Here is a 16,529-nt window from a genome sequence, read left to right as displayed (position 1 = left end):
ATTTTTAATGCGTACAGCATTATTTCGTATTGTTCACGTGTATTCCTAATAATAAATTTACTTATTAATCAAAATTAACACGGATTTTTAAAGTGTCTTGTTTTACCCTGATGTCTATTTTCGACCTTGTAAAAATACACCTGGTGTGCGAATCAATCTAATTCCTTGTGTGTTTTAATATCGCCGTAACAAAGTGGTTTGCGCGTCTGTCTCTACCAAAGAGTTTAACTGTGTTACTACAAGAAAGCACATGTTGAAAGAGAAAGCGCTGGTTCTTCTTAAATTCCGTTTTTTAACTTAATGCAACACATTTTACCGCGGCGTCTTTTACATGGTTCTGTATATGCTTTTACTCTAGTAACACTATTAAAATACATAGAAATGGAAACTTCTTACGTTGCAACCTTTGATTACAGCTGGAATAATATTTAAAGTATATTGCTTCAATTTTGTTAGGTTTATTCTAGAAAAATATTGAATTTTGTGGTTAACGTGGTCGTTAAACCTGACAAACAGTAGGCCTACCCAGAAACTAAATACAATAACAAATACGGATAAACCCGAACAAAGAACATAAAAAAGACTAGAAAAAGTATTCTCGTAAAAATGTTTTATTGTACACGTTTTGCAACCAACACTGGCTTAACTGCTACGTACCAATTAAGTTACTGGACGTATACAACATAATAAATACTTTAACAATAAATTATTTTCGATGAAAACACATTAAGGAACAAAACAACAAATACTGAAGTCAAGAATCTCCTTTAAGGCACATTAATGCACCAGCCACCGACTATCAGGAGTTCCACTATGGACTTGACATACTGGTACCAGAAACACAATTGATGATACTCATCAAGCAGTTGCACCATGATATTATAACATCTTAAAACTTCGAATCTTCCACCTGCTTGAAAAAACTGACAAAAATTTTCGTTAAAATTTAAGTTGATTTTAATAGGTTGGTTTAACTAAAATCTTAATTCGGCGGGCGTTCTGGAGTGCTAAACGGTCGTCAAACCAGTGATGTTTTGTTTCACACCTCCGTGCCCACTCCCGAGCTACTATTTGTTCAACTTTGTGGTCAATTGTTTTTTGTGTGTTTTTATTTTGTACAACCCATAAGCTACAATCAGTTTGAGCAATTACCGTTTAGTAACTTGCCCTTGCTATGTGGTTACAACACAATTAGGGGCTGCAAAGTGCCACGCGCTCACTGATTGTTGTTTTCTCCAAGAAAAACACAGGTGTTTTGTTTCATACACCTGGTGTCCGCTTACGAGTTAACACATTGAGGATAAATCAATAATCAGTATTATTACAGCGTTGTGGAGAGTATTTTGACATCTTCCATATTTCAGGTTTGTAGTGAGTTAAATAAAACTAAATTAAACAACTTTAGTTTAGAGTAACAGTATGGGCTGATTAAATAATACATTCCGTTCACAGCAAGCAGTCAAATTAGAAGTGCCTATTTTTAATCAGTTCGTGTGGCAAGCAGAATTACTAATGCTCATTTCTACAACATTCATCAATAAAACAACATCAATACGTTTACAAAAAAACATAAACACAAATTAATATATAGAGTGTGCAGTACTAAATGTTATTGTGGGTAAAGTAAAGGCAGTATTATCCTATAAAAAAAATGTGAAAAACAAGTTATTATAAAAGGATAAATATAAACTGTTATAAAAGCAGCAAAATGTGAATTGAAGAAACAATATGATTGGAACAGGACACACAGACACAGTAAATGATGAAAACATTTAACATTGTTCAATATAAAACACTGGGAACTTAGTTACTGAACTAGCAAATAAAACCACACTGAAAAAAAAAAAATAACTTCTATAGATTAAAATTAAAATACACAGAATGTCAATACACAACAAACACACAGTACTGCAAGCTTATTTTTAGCAACCAAATAAATCAATGATAACACTACAATTAATTTCATGTGGGTCATGCACATTGTCACTACCGCCTACCAGTCATTCAGTATTTCACTATCTTTGGGTGTTGGTTGTACAACAGCATGGACAACTTGCCTTGATGTGCTGGCTTGTTCATACTGTAGTAGGTTAAGCGTATCATGCGCAAGGTTTAGCATCATGTCATCACTTGTGTCTTGTGGACGGGAACTTAAATCATCCAGTGTACGACTACGTTGTTTGTGTTTAACTGTGTTGCTACAAGAAATATGAATGAATGAATTAATGTAAATTATTAAACCTTGTGTAAAGGTGCCGTGACAGTTGTTGTAATAGAAGTGCCGTATTTCAGGGCTTTTCAAATACCGTGAGTTGTAAAGCGTCTGACGTCGTGGCATAGTGGTTAGCGCGCCTGCCTGTAACCCAGAGGTTATGGGTTCAAGGCTCGAAGTTGCTACCATTGTGGGCGTATGTGCCCTTGGGCAAGACACTTAACGGCAATTTCTCCAACCCAGTGGTCACTAATGGGTTGTCTAAGTTATCAGCCATACATAAAAAAATGAAAAAATCCTCCCCAAAATATAATTACCCACGAAGTAACATACATGGTAACTCGTAAGCTGGCACGAGGTGTTAAACCCGTGTGATAATGATTGTCGTTTTCCGGCCACGTGAGGATAAAGTAAGTTACATTCATTCATTCATCACATGGGTCAATGAGAGTAAACCTTCTTTACACAAAGTACTGCACAGTTGTATATTATACTAAGAAGGGTTGCAGTAAAAGATTAAGGCCAAGGGCAAACAAGTTTAGAAAGAGCTGGCACATTTCATACAATTCGTGCCCACTTACAAGCTACCCCACATTTACCTCATGTTCTGTATATCAACTTACCCACGAGTTGTTTTAGCTGGAGTAGCAAGCGACCAATTTCCAAGATCAGCATCTGTCATATACATTTCAAACTCAAACCCAAGATGATGTTCAATCCTACAAGAACCACTTTCACAGTTGTTCTGGTTTCTGTTGGAACCTTGATCACCTGAAACTTTGGGTTATGATAAAAATAAATTACATAAGTTATATTGGTAAAAATTTTGGGAAATGTTCTGAATCTACATAATATGAAATATGGGTCTTGTTTCTATAATACTATAACATAGTTTGGTTTATGTAAAAATGCATTTTATAAAATGTAACAAATGTTATTTTGAAAATGAGTAAAAGTACATTTTAAATTGAATAAAAAAACTTATAAAAAACTGAAATAGTAAAATTTAAAACATTTTTTGAGGGTTAACCAGTTGGGTAATTGTTACCCCAACCCCAAAAAATGATACCCCACCAAAAAGTAATATATATATACCTGTTTCTCTTGTTGATGGTCTTTTACGTTTCTTGTCATGTCGCTTTTCAAACTGATACAAATAATCCTTGTCTTGGAAGTAATGACCGTGTGATATATGATGTAATACACGACCTGTGATGCAAAAGACAAGTTGTGTAACAACATACTTGGCACTGTGGCTGGAGCAAAACTGAAGAGGTTGTGTCTCATGACCAAAGGGTTTGAGCACGACGCTGCTATCACTGTGTTTTTGTGAATCTTTGAGCAGATCTCTTGATTGTTGCTTCAACTCAGTGGTTACTAGTCCTAATGAGTCATTCAAATTGTCAGTCAAACAGAAAAAAAAAACAATCGACCAAAAGTCACATATGAATAACTCATAAACTGGCATGAGGTGTATGACATGGAAAACTGGTTTAAAACGAAAAAAACTACAATGAACTAAGCTAAAGGTGGAAACTCATTTAGCAGGTACTTATATATATTTGGAGCTTTTAATACTTTGTAATTAAATAAATTTTCCCTAAAGATGCCAATTTAGGACCCATCATATTTTATGACAGAAAACTTTCTGTTTGAACCCAAACTGAACTAACCTAACATTAGATTCTGTCCATATATAATGGCTTCCCTTCTGTTGAGTGCAAGTCCAACTTCAATTAACCAAGTACAAAGTTCTGTTCCAAAGAAAGCGTCCTCATATGTTTGTAATGCTTTTCTGTAGTTTTTTTTTAAATAATTATTTACAGCAAGATACACAAGGTTAAAGGCTTTAATTAAACCATAAAAGAATTTGTAATAAATTTCACTTATTAAAACGTTTCTGGTAATTTGATTAATTCTCTGCAATTTTCTGTTCAGTAGATCCAAAAATGCTTGACAACAAAATCCTGTTGCTGCATTACCAATTGTATAATAATTAGACTCATACATTAATAAATGAATCTTTAAACTCTAAAGAATCCCAATTCCTTCTTGCCCCTTATAAAATGTTATTAAAGGTAAAAATTAAAAACAGATGGGACCTGACAGGCACTTGTTTAATGGGGCCCGCATTTCCTTAGCACCACTAAGCAAATAGAACTATTAGAATTGTTAAAAAATGAACCTTTATTAAATACTTTTCATTCTTATGTTACCTGTGAGGTTGCACAATATCTTGCTTGCAATGTTCAAGATGGTATCGGGTGAAGACAAAACATTGTTGAAGGATTTCTTTATCAACTTCGGAGAGAGGAGCAAGACTTACTTTGTTGTCACGGAAGAAAATACTTCTCCAACTGTTAAAGATTTTTGTGTCAAAATTGGTACTGATTTTGTAAATTCATAATTGATTTTAAGGATGTTACAGAATATCCTATTTAAAAAATGTATGAATAGGTTACAGGTATGACACACCAACTGCTAGGAGTTCCAAATACGCAACAAAGAAAAACCAAGCCTAACTAATAGTATTCCAAAGAGAAATACATTTCACTGATAATTAGAATAAAGTTAAACTTATAGAGATTGTATTTGCATAAGAGACTGATGATGTTATAGTATTTATTGGCGAAATGTATTTCTTAGTAATATTGTTTTAACTTTTAAGATTAACTTAGTAAGTAATATTGTTTTGTTGTTTCTTTTCATATTTTTGTAATTTATGGCTGACAATTTGGCCAGGCCAAAAAAGACCCCTGGGTTTTTAAGTTGTTGGGTTTCTCCAAAAACTCACGCTTTTAAGAACGGTTCCACAATAAGTTCTGTGTCGATTCCAAATATAATAAAGATAAAGAAAGGTTGGCCAAAGTTGAACACAGAATCAAGAAAAGAAACTTCAAAGAAAATCCCAGAAAGCATGTTGTGGGCACTCACTCTCCAAGCTGTGAGTGTCAAACCCTGGTGAAAAATAAGGTTAGCCTTAATTTTAACTTTGGAAATTTTAACAAAATCTGGGAAGCATTGCAAAAATACATTTACACTTGTATTTGCAAACGTAGTAAACTTCATTGAATATTGTAGCCAATTTAATTTTGGCTGCTATAACACAAAAAGTGGAAGTGACTCCAGGCACCCAATCGACTATAAATACCACAAACTTACAATAAACATAGAAAGAGAAAGCAGGAGAAGCAGAACGACATGTTTCACCATTTCGTTATCTCCACTATGTAGATCCCACCATTTAACATCACTACTAAGTGATGAGTTGCTGATGGATGATCTTTCATTACGTGATTGTGGAAGAAGATCATTCGTTTCTGGTGTGATATATTTATATGTATATTAATCACTTATTTATCCCTGTATGATAGGATAACTTAGTGAGTTGCAATGAATGAAAAAATGAACAGTGGACACTTATGATATTTATGCTGGCATGGCTCGGAAACAACAGTCATTAGAGCCATTATGCTTACACTTAATTTTGTTGGTGATTGTTTTTATGTATGGCTGACAATTTGTACAACGCATTAGTGACCACTGGGTTTGAGCAATTGCCGTTAAGTGTTTTGCCCAAGGACACATACACCCACAATGGTAGCATCAAGGCTGGTATCCTCTAGATATGATAAGAGCACTTTACCTACTAAACCACAAACAACGTGAATGTCAATTCAATTCTTAAGCCATATGTCCTTACCAACATATCCTAAAACTTATATTTAGCCTTTATCTTTATCCTGTACTCCTGACATTTTTTTAAAGAGTTTAACAGGACTCTTAAGTTAGTAGGAGTATTATAGAACTTTACTATTTGAGGTTTGTTTACATTATGTGCCATGGACAATGCACACTGTGTTTATTCTGGGTGGAGTAAGCAAAGAAACACCCTAAACTACAAGTTCCACCCACCAGATTAAATATCAATTTCAGAAAGCAAATAATATAAAATCATCTTATTCTGCTAATGTACAATTTCCAGACAGTAATTTTTAATAGGCCTGTAATATTAATTTTTATTAATTCGAACATGGACAAATTCATAAACATGAAAAATAAAATTTGTTAAACACAGAAAAAATGTCAAAATATTAATAATAATATGTAAAACCTGATTCTGATAATGAGAAGCTGTCAGAGTTCGAAAGTGTTGACTTGTGAGAATCGAATAAGTTTGGCAATCTGAACAAGATTACGAGACACACGATGGTAGTAGCGAGGCACAGACCAATCACAATACAGGAAGCAATTTGCTGAAAAAATAAAGTAATTTATTATAAAGTTTGACTTTTTGTTTCAGACACTTTAATCTTTAGATCGGTGTGCAAAACACAATCACATATAAAACAAATGTTCCAAATTTCAGATTATTACCTATTATTAGTTTTGTTAATTCCTAAAGTTTGCAGCACACATGAGGTAGTAATGATAAACAATTTTAGAAAAAAATCCAGTTGGTAAAATGGGTGAATTTGGGGTTAAATCTCAAGTAAGCTAGTAATCATGCCGTTGGACCACATGTGTAAAATCCAATAGAAAAAATAAAACTTTTTACCAGTGGTTACACTCTTGTTTTAAATGTAGTATTGCTTGTGTATCATGTGTAAGAATATAAGTTTGCTACATATATTATGTTGTATCATGTATTGCATCTCACCTGTGTAAAGCCAAGGGCAAATACGGGATTATCAACCTGGTCTATCACTTTGTGATCACTTACGCTGATAACAACTAATGTAAGACCTGCAGATAGTAAGCCTGGTACAAATATAAAGAACCATCTAAGTTGCCTGAAATAAAATGTTTTTGTTTTTAATTTAAGTTTGTTTTTTAAAACATAAAAGAAAAAATCCAGCAAAATTTAATTTTTTGATTTCTGCAAAATATTATTTCGATTTCTGCACAGTTTTATTTTAATTTAAACCAGGTTAAAAAGTGGAAATAAAAAAGTATATCGTAAAGTTGGTGAACATGTATAAAAACCAAAGTAACAAATATTACCTATGCACAATGATACCTAGTAAAGAATATTATATGTAGGACCATAATAACATGATTATAACCTTTATTTTATTTTATGTGGGTGAATTTCTATGGCAGGGCACACAATGTGATTTTACTTTTGGGGCTAAATTGACCCATGATTATAACCTTAGTGTAGAGTTATTTTTGTAACCTTTAATTTGGTAAAAACTCACCATAATTTTGCTTCACCATAAATCTTTATGACAAGAAGTGAAATAGCGAGAGACACCGATAAAAGACGTGTAGATTTTACTCCAAAAAAGAGCAGTGCGTAACATATCAACTAAGATAAAAAATTATTTAAATACCAATTATAATGCTTAATTTTAAAACATCACTCCTAACTGACAGTGTCGATGGTTGTACAGTAATAATATATATAATATTTTTATTTTATTCAATCAAATTTATATAAATTACTAATTGTATACATGAATATCAATGTGTTACCAATGCTTACAATTATTGAACAAACCCACCTTTGCAGTGTTGCTGTAACTTTTACTGGACATTGCAACAACTGCCACAACGCACATGAAAAACTGGAATCAAAATTTAGATTAAAATGTAAAGACGATGCTTTAATTTGTATTAACAACACATTGTAAAACTTAAAACAGAAAATAGCTATTAAAATATATACAAAACACGCTACACACAATCTTGTGCAGTATAAAAAAATCATTGTTTCTTAATATTTTGGGGAATTTTTTAGCTATATATACAAAATCCATGAAGGCCACATGTAGCAAATTAGATTAAAAAGCTTAAGTAAATCAACCCAAAGTTTCTTACCATGCTACACGTTAGAAATAAGGTGATAATATGAGGAACTCTTCGAAATTTCTTTGTGCCCATGAAAACTGCTATGCACCAAAGCTGAAAAATATTGGATTTAAAATTGAATACAAAAAAAGTGAACTTTCTTATTTAATATTTATTAGAAATGACAGCCAAATGTCAGTCACTAAGAAACATAAAAATATATCCGTGTATGACAACTTATATTTCCAATATGTATCAATATAACAGTGTGTCCAACACATGCATTATTTGACCTACCGCGCACATTATTCCCACAATGCTCACATCCCTGTCAACGAGAATTACTTGCGATTTATAGAAGTTGTATTGCATGGAAGGTATTGAGAGTGTCCACGCACTTACATACATGATCGGTGCTGACAATGTTGTACAAAGCACCATTCCAGAAGCCAACTGTGTGAACAATTTAGCATGCAAATAACGATAAATAAGTGACATTTATTTAATTGCATCTTTTATATAACTAATTTTATAACTTTGCAGATCATTTTACATAATGCAGTAGGTAGGAAAGCCTTTAATCCTTGATTTAAAAAAAACATGTTTTTTAAATCTGTTATACAAGAGTTATCATATAAAATCATGGTATATCCTGTTCTGCTGGGCAGGAAAAGTTAATAATGGTATAAAGATAAATTACTGAGAAGTTGCTAGCCTGTCTATAACTCAATGTATCCTGCCATTTAAGCACTTCCATACAACGCATTGTTTTTTGGTATAAATGTAACTCTAGTTTTCTGTAATATATTTTACCAGTAATTTAACTTATTTAAAGTGTTCACAATACAGCACAAAATTTTTACGTAAAATAAATATAATGGTGTATTGTTATATATATGTATCTATGATTAAATTCTGTAAATTTAAGGTCCTATGTTAAACTATGTGAGGCTGCCTATAATATATGATTGTGTGAAAAATAAGCCCACTGGGCTTTATTAGCAATCATTTTGAATGTAATTGATGGTTATTTCAACAAAAGTATGGCCTGAAATAGCTTTTACTATTGATATCTCACCTTCTTTTAATAAACATAAAGCAGATCATCCTCAAAACACAGAAAATATGAATTAGACTTTTAGTGTTTTTAGTTATTAAATTTATGTTTATTGTTGTTTTATTTTGTTAATAACAGCACAGGTTACTAACCTGACCAAACTCAATACATTTTGTTCCCACAGCAATTAGTGCGTGGTTCAAATTGACATACGGAAAGTTTTTGTAATATTTCCTTTAGGGTGCAGATACTTTTATAAATCATACATCAAAAGTAAGGCTTTAATGTACTGAGCAAGTTGGTAATGCATTATAATTTTATCTCTTTATTTGTTTCTAAAATATTCAATAATCAAAGAAAAAAAGTTAAACATTTGAAGTTGAAGATAATTTCATACTGCATAAAATCCATGCATAAAGCTTTAGTCTAGTTGCCATGTTTCGCTTGCAAAATTTAATTCAAAAAAAAAACAGGAAAAGGAATCTTGGAGTCAAAGGGTTCTTTGAACCCTTGATTTAGAACAAGTAATATAAAAGTAAAAACATGTTATAGTCGCTCTGTCAAAAAGTTATTAATCATAAATTTTATTATTCACCATCCAAAATTTTAATGGATTTTAAAAATGCTTAACCAATTTATTAATATAAACTACACACCACAAGAGTTATCATATAAAATCACGGTATATCCTGTTCTCCTGGGCAGGAAAAGTTAATAATGGTATAAAGATAAATTACTGAGAAGTTGCTAGCCTGTCTATAACTCAATGTATCCTGCCATTTAAGCACTTCCATACAACGCATTGTTTTTTGGTATAAATGTAACTCTAGTTTTTTGTAATATATATATATTATGAGCGATTTAATTTTTCAAAAAAAATTGGGAAAAAAGTCTCGCAGTCAAAGGGAAAATCATGCCAAAGACTTTTTGTAAAACATTATGTTAAGTGCCAGAATGCTACTATGAAAATCAAACGACTTTTTTTGGGTTGCAATAACGGTCATAGTTATACGAAACCATTATACTGAACAAAAATTTTAACACATGCAATTCTTACCCTGTCCACTTCCATGCCATATTTGGTTGCGTAAATGATAACGGATGGGGCCGTAGGGAAAGTCCCATATAGGAACCCAAAGTTTGAAAGCGTTGTTAAGTAAGATGTGCTCGTATTTGTTGTTGTGTTTGTGATTTGAGGACCATGCACAGGGAGCACAGATGAGAAGAGGTACATGAACAAACGGATCAAAATCGGAAGCAGAAGACTGACAAAATATATATTGATCTAAATATTTAACTTTTATTTTATAATAATTATTTATATAAACACGGCTATGCTGTAGATTGATGTTTCAGATCATTTGTATTATTTATCATATAAACAAGGCCAACTTTGGCTGTCATAATCCCATATCTCTTAACGGGTTTCACTGCATAAACTCACTCATAGATACAGAACATTAAATATAGGTACTAAATAAAATAATACTGCTTACATTTTTGCGACTATTAGCACACATGGCACCAGCAAGTTGACTCCTTTTTGTTTCGATAACTTCCCAACCATAGAGAGACCGAGATAAAACAGAGCAGTGGCAGAGAATGAGTTAGCTAGTGTGGTGAGTATCTGTTTGGGCAGATACGGCAGCTTCCTGCGTGAAAAATCATGATTGTCAAAAAAATAAATTTTTAAACTTTACAAACTTATTTTTGAAAGCAGTGCTTCTCAATCACTGGCCCTATTTTATTTGGTTTAGTCGCCTACTTGGTGCTTCACAAACCCTTTTGAAGCTTTGCTATAAATTTCTACTTTTATATTTGGGTTGCACTGTTGAAATATTAATAAAGAAAAGACATTTTCACCCAGCTTACCCGCCACAAATAAAGTGAAATGCCAAGCCCAGAAACACCATGAGCACAATTGGGTTAAAGAGAACCCCCTTGAATATTTTAAATGCAAGTTTCCACCCGGTGATGGCTGTTTCCACCTCAACCGACTTCACAGTGCTGCAACTCTCTAACAATTAAGATACAATAACAAATTTACACAAATTAATAAAGTCATTTTTGACTTATACACATAAAATTCATTAAAAAAAACTTTGGCAGATTTGAAACAAAAGTTGACACATGCAAGTTGCAACATAAAACTGTAAAGTGTAATTTACTAAAGACTTTTACCTTTTCATGATAATTAGGCATAGCCGAAGTTTACTTTACAGGCATAACTAATTTGTCTCAATGTTATTATACTATTCCTATTGTACAAAAAACAAAACATATGTTTATAACATTTTGCATGTCTAACACCCTTAAGGTTTTAACATTCTTTCTGTTCCTGTAGATGTGAGATTTCATTAAAAATTTATGAATCTGCTTTACATTGGATTGGACATTGTAATTTGTCGGTAAATGAATGATTTATTTTATACATCTGATAAATCTAAAGACAAATAATGTAACAATAAGAGATTCTGTAATTTCCAGTCTATACATTTATTGTTCCATTTTTAAAGTTTATAATTAATAAATATAAATAATAAGTGCATAGCCTTGTTTGTACAGTAGTGAGAACTAAATATTGTTTCTGATGAGCTGATTGAGAAACTTCAGTCAAACTACACCTCCATGTAAGGTATATGGACCAAGTAGAATTTGAACCATTTTAAATGAACACACTCAACCCTTAGTAGAATTTTAACATTATATTATTATCTCCCATGTGTTTATGCATAGAACATACCAGATGAAGGACAATCATCACACGGTGAACTGTCGAGCTCATTCCCATCATTAGTATCACTATCTTCCTTCCTGTTCATATCACAAGCTATTTATCATGAACATTCTATGTTAAGGTATTAAAATCAACTACATAACATTAATAATGTTACATACGACAGGGCCTACACACTTACAAGCTAATATAAACTTGTTTTTTGTAAAGTTATAAAACAATAACACATCATTTATAATTTAATATATAATATATATAAATATATATAAAGCCTACATAATTTAGTATATATATATATACAGTTTCATAGCCCTATGAAGTTAAGATTTTGAGTTGCATAGCCTAACCATATTCTTAAACCCAAAGTTTTAAAATAAATCAATGCAAAACGTCAATTACAATAATTTATATATAAAACTGAACTATATCAAACAAATATTTATAGATCATATGAATTATTAAGATGTGGTTATAGCTGGAAAAAATGATAACAACATGCAGCACAGAAAAGACCTTTACCTCCACTGCTTATCTATTTCCAGCATTATAAATCCAATAGGATTAAGTATTAGAAGGCTTACTGGTGCAGCCAAGTAAATGTACTGAAGCAATTCTGGATGGGTCTTGGCGTATAAAACTTTAACTGTGAAAAATACCAATATAATTGTTTCAAAATGGTAAGCATGACATTTTAAAGAATCGCTAAACTTAAAAATTGTAAATATTTATGGCCAAATACTATAACAAAATCGGTATAAAAGGTACATGAACAAACTATTTAGTAAACTGTAAATCTTTGTTCTAATTTAATAAGACCGTGGGCCGTCCTATGGCAAATCACTCCAGTGGACCTTTGGTTTGGGCCAAAGTTCGCTCTATCACCTAGATAGGAGTATAAGGAGTCTAGAATTAACACTTACCAATAGGATAACCAAGGGCAAAGTCATTGCTCTGTGTCGCAAATATTGCATATAAAGCTGAACGCCCAACACCATTTCTTCGTAGCATAATAAGAGTTAACACAATTACAAGTATGAACACAGTTGCTTTACCGAACATACACGCCAGCATGAAAGACCAGTTCACAGTTGCAAAGTTTAATTCAACCATACTTTTGAAAATAGTGGCAGGCAGTGCAAAAGTAGCTGTAAAATATTAAAGAAAATAAATTTTAAGATTATTACCTGTATAATATCAAAATAAATGAAATTAGCGGACAAGATTTGTCAAAGACACATGTTGGATAATGTACGTGTGTCAAATGCAGCCCACATGTCAGAGACAGAGAATGCATGCTATTGTTTCTAGGCAAACTATGTCAGTTGTAGATTGAAAACAGATAAACAAATTTATAGCAGAATTTGGGTTACTGTTAATAGAACATTTTTCCGTAAAGGTTGGATTTGACACACAGTTACATACATATCCTGTTTATGATAACAACTACTAACCAACAAAGTTACTGATTCCTTTCCCTTGACTTGGTGTAACAACGTTGAACCAACCAGCGAGGTAACCAAATATAATGATTACAAAGCAATTGACCAATGCAGGAAAAAGATTTGTAAATCCAGCTGCAGACATTTTTAAGATGTTTCACTAAAATTTCAGGGGTATTCTTAGGTGAAGACTTGTCCTGGGCAGTACTGCCACTTTGTGCAAACAGGAAGAGCGTTGCCTTATGTTTTTTTACATTACTTTATGTCTGGTGTAACTATTAAACAGATTGTTGACAATATCCTGTTTCCTGTTGGAAAAAGTATAAACACACAATAAGTCTTTATACAAGCAAATTATCCGATGGTGGACACAAAGAACATAGATATCAGCAAGTAAGGACAAGGCCGCTATCTTGTTTTCCACATGTTTCCCCGCTCAAACATCGTTGAACTTTACATGCGTAAACCGACATATTTGCTTATTTTTGGGCAATGTTTGGGTTATTTATGTTACAGAATTATATACATTTAATGCATTTGGCACCGGCATTGCATTAATTTTAAATATTTACGTTTAAAAAGCAAATTCTCAAGTTTTGGTTGGCTTGTAAAATATTCAATTATTTTTAATTTTGATGGATCGTAATTGTTTTCTGTATCCTATAATACAACATTTAAAAAAAATGATTAAAAGTCCAAAAAGCAGTTAAAATATGCAAAATATTCGTCTGTCGTCCATGCTTATGCATGCATTTCATGCCTCATGTGGGAAACAAGATGGCGTCCATTGACCATTGTTTTCAAACAATGGCTGTTCTTACTTGTTCATCTTGTTGTATATCTATTTACTTTGGAAGGACAAACTAAAGTTATTGGTGGGAGGATAAAACAAAATATAATTACTTTCTTATTTTAATAAATTCCGCATTTGCATATTGAATGTTTTTAATAGATCTTATTTTTTATATTTAAAGACCACCTTCTGTCTTGACAGAATATCCATGATTGTTTAAAACTAAAAACAATTCCTAACTAATCAGCAATTCCATTTTCCCCAGCAGGAGCTTGGTCAGGTTCAATGCCCAGCTGTTTAAGCTTAACTGCAAGCTTAAACAGGTAATGGTAGCATTCTGCCTGAGTTTTAGCTTGTTGCCAATTTTTGCCCCATATATATACACCATGGCGGCGAACAAGAACTGCATTAGATTCTGGATACAACTCCATTGCTTTCTTCATTCTTCTCGTTAGATCTTTTTCATACAGTACATTTTCGACTATTGGTACAATAAGTGTGTCAATGTATTTATGAGGTTCATTTGAAGAACCTTTTTTAATTCCTTTCAACATTTCCTGGTGAGAAATACGGAACTCTTTCCCTTTGAATATAAGTGATGCAAGAACTGCATCTTTACTATGGCTGTGAAGAACTGCTCCGGCATTCCGAATTGAATAAGCATTCATAAACAGTGGTGCACATTCAGTTAATTTTAGACTAGCGGGGTTCTCCAAAACTTCACCACTAGCATTGCATTTAAAGATTTCACCGGGTTTAATCATTTCTTTTTGCACCCCTGAAGGAGCCATGTAAATAAAATCTCCATGTTTAACCGACATACCCCCGCCTGTTCCAGTTGCCCATTTGAGGTCATACATCCAACTGCACAATTTAGGAATGAGGAAGTTCGGATGTTTTTCATCTTCGCCATTCTTATTAATATCATCCGTTTCTACTACTTTTGCTCGTTTCATTTTTAGAAGTCTATGGCTTTCCTTTCTTTCAAAATAATTAGGCAAGTCTGGGTATTTATACTCCTTTATCACGTTTTTACCTCAGCCAGCCAATCGTTTGGTGAACTGACGTAATAGCTGCAGTCTTGTTGTTTTATTAACGTAAAGGGGAACCCCCATTTAAGAAACTACACGGGTGTTGTGCGTTACGTGCGGTGGTAAATGAAAATGTAGTGGTTTTCTCCGCAACTTCTGAACATTTTGTTTCCTTGATTTTACCAGTATTGCACAGAAGAATTGTTCACATCTCCACACCATAACGCGGGCTTATTGTTTTAAACAACTCGTGCCAGCTTACCAGTTAGCACATGGGTAACTTTGTGGGTGAATACTTGTGAAATTTTTTCCCATTTTTACAGCTCGCAGTTTAGAGAACCATACTGTTAAATAATACAAGTTGTTGTTTGTTAATATAAATAAACTATCATGCCTGTCTCGTGGCAAAGTGGTTTTATAGCGTGTGTAGGGGGTGCGGTAATGTAGTGTTCAACGGTCGCGCCCAATCTCAACGCATCGTTGCGGGGGGTGCAGTAGATCCGTTCACGCTAGCACCCATCGCAACGTAACGACTCCATTACGCTATACGTCGACAACTCATTTTATTAGCGGACAAACGAGTAGCATCAGGCTAGGGACAAACGTGAGGACAGCAAGAGTGTAAGAGAGCTCCTACTGCCCTGCCAACACAGAAAATAGGAGGGCTTTTATAGCATGAAACACATGTGCGAAAGCAGTAACAGGAAAGAAAGTTTTACACTGAAAGGTGGCGTCTGTTCGCCGAACGGACGGACTGGGTAGATAGTTTCCTGCCTTGTTGGAAAAACGCAAGATGTGTCGCTCAATCATAAACACAGTTACGCCAGATGGAATAGTTACGCAACACGACTGTTTAATATTCAATGTTTATGCATTAAGTAAATTTGGAAAACTAAAATATATATCTGTGCTCGAAACACGCTCAATCGCTACACGTGCCAGGTGAGATTAAAACTGCTCTGCTACATTATGGGTGCATGTTCGTTTTCTTGCCACTGCCACGCGAGAATAAAGCAATTTACATCATTCACATTCATACCTATCTATTAAAATTTAGTTGTTTTGCATACATATAGAATAAGGTTCAAAGGTTGGGGGGGGGTGAGAGACGGGACTTCGTTAGCACATAATATCCAATTATCCTGATACTGTTTTAAACAATTAACAACCGTCTATGGGAGTCGTGATGATGTTATATTTGTTCGAAGGTTCTTTTTTACTACTAAATGGGGCAAAAAAATAGAATGAAAAAGTTCCCTCCACTTCTCAACCCATCCTATAACTGTTAATTCGCACTTTTTCGTGAGTGGGTTTGCAGCACTCAATGCGATTAACAGGGGTGGATCTGTCGTCCTCTGTCTGAATAGCCTAACTCACAGCTCACGAGCCACCGAAGTTCTGAATTGTTTAATACACGACACTGCACAACAGTGAGCAACAACGGCACGATACGTCGGCGAATGTTAT

At 33.4% G+C, this 16,529-nt stretch overlaps 2 protein-coding genes across 3 annotated transcripts; both read right to left on the bottom strand.

Annotated features, from left to right (window-relative positions):
- Positions 1-593: 593 nt before the first annotated feature.
- Positions 594-13,402, bottom strand: LOC149742459 (lysosomal cholesterol signaling protein-like). Of its 2 annotated transcripts, none has more exons than XM_089893997.1 (21): positions 13,251-13,402; positions 12,720-12,944; positions 12,319-12,442; positions 11,806-11,876; positions 10,935-11,079; positions 10,559-10,714; positions 10,120-10,327; positions 8,303-8,458; positions 8,036-8,119; positions 7,720-7,782; positions 7,414-7,523; positions 6,873-7,005; positions 6,327-6,468; positions 5,375-5,532; positions 5,007-5,170; positions 4,429-4,569; positions 3,886-4,007; positions 3,308-3,421; positions 2,836-2,989; positions 1,998-2,198; positions 594-923 (listed from the first exon to the last, which is right to left on the bottom strand). In XM_089893997.1, exons 1-21 carry the CDS (start codon positions 13,381-13,383, stop codon positions 890-892), a joined length of 2,838 nt encoding a protein of 945 aa, XP_089750123.1. In that variant the 5' UTR covers positions 13,384-13,402; the 3' UTR covers positions 594-889. The 2 variants fall into 2 exon arrangements, with proteins under 2 accessions (XP_089750123.1, XP_089750125.1); XM_089893999.1 differs by having other exon boundaries at positions 2,058-2,198.
- Positions 13,403-13,546: 144 nt separating this feature from the next.
- Positions 13,547-15,403, bottom strand: LOC149742458 (methylthioribulose-1-phosphate dehydratase-like). Its single transcript, XM_089894034.1, has one exon. It carries the CDS (start codon positions 14,985-14,987, stop codon positions 14,271-14,273), a length of 717 nt encoding a protein of 238 aa, XP_089750160.1. The 5' UTR covers positions 14,988-15,403; the 3' UTR covers positions 13,547-14,270.
- Between the last annotated feature and the right edge of the window lie 1,126 nt (positions 15,404-16,529).

This window comes from Ciona robusta, chromosome 1 (genome assembly GCF_009617815.1).
Source record: "Ciona robusta chromosome 1, ASM961781v2".
Lineage (NCBI taxonomy): Eukaryota > Metazoa > Chordata > Ascidiacea > Phlebobranchia > Cionidae > Ciona > Ciona robusta.
This window is presented reverse-complemented; position numbering and strand designations above follow the sequence as displayed.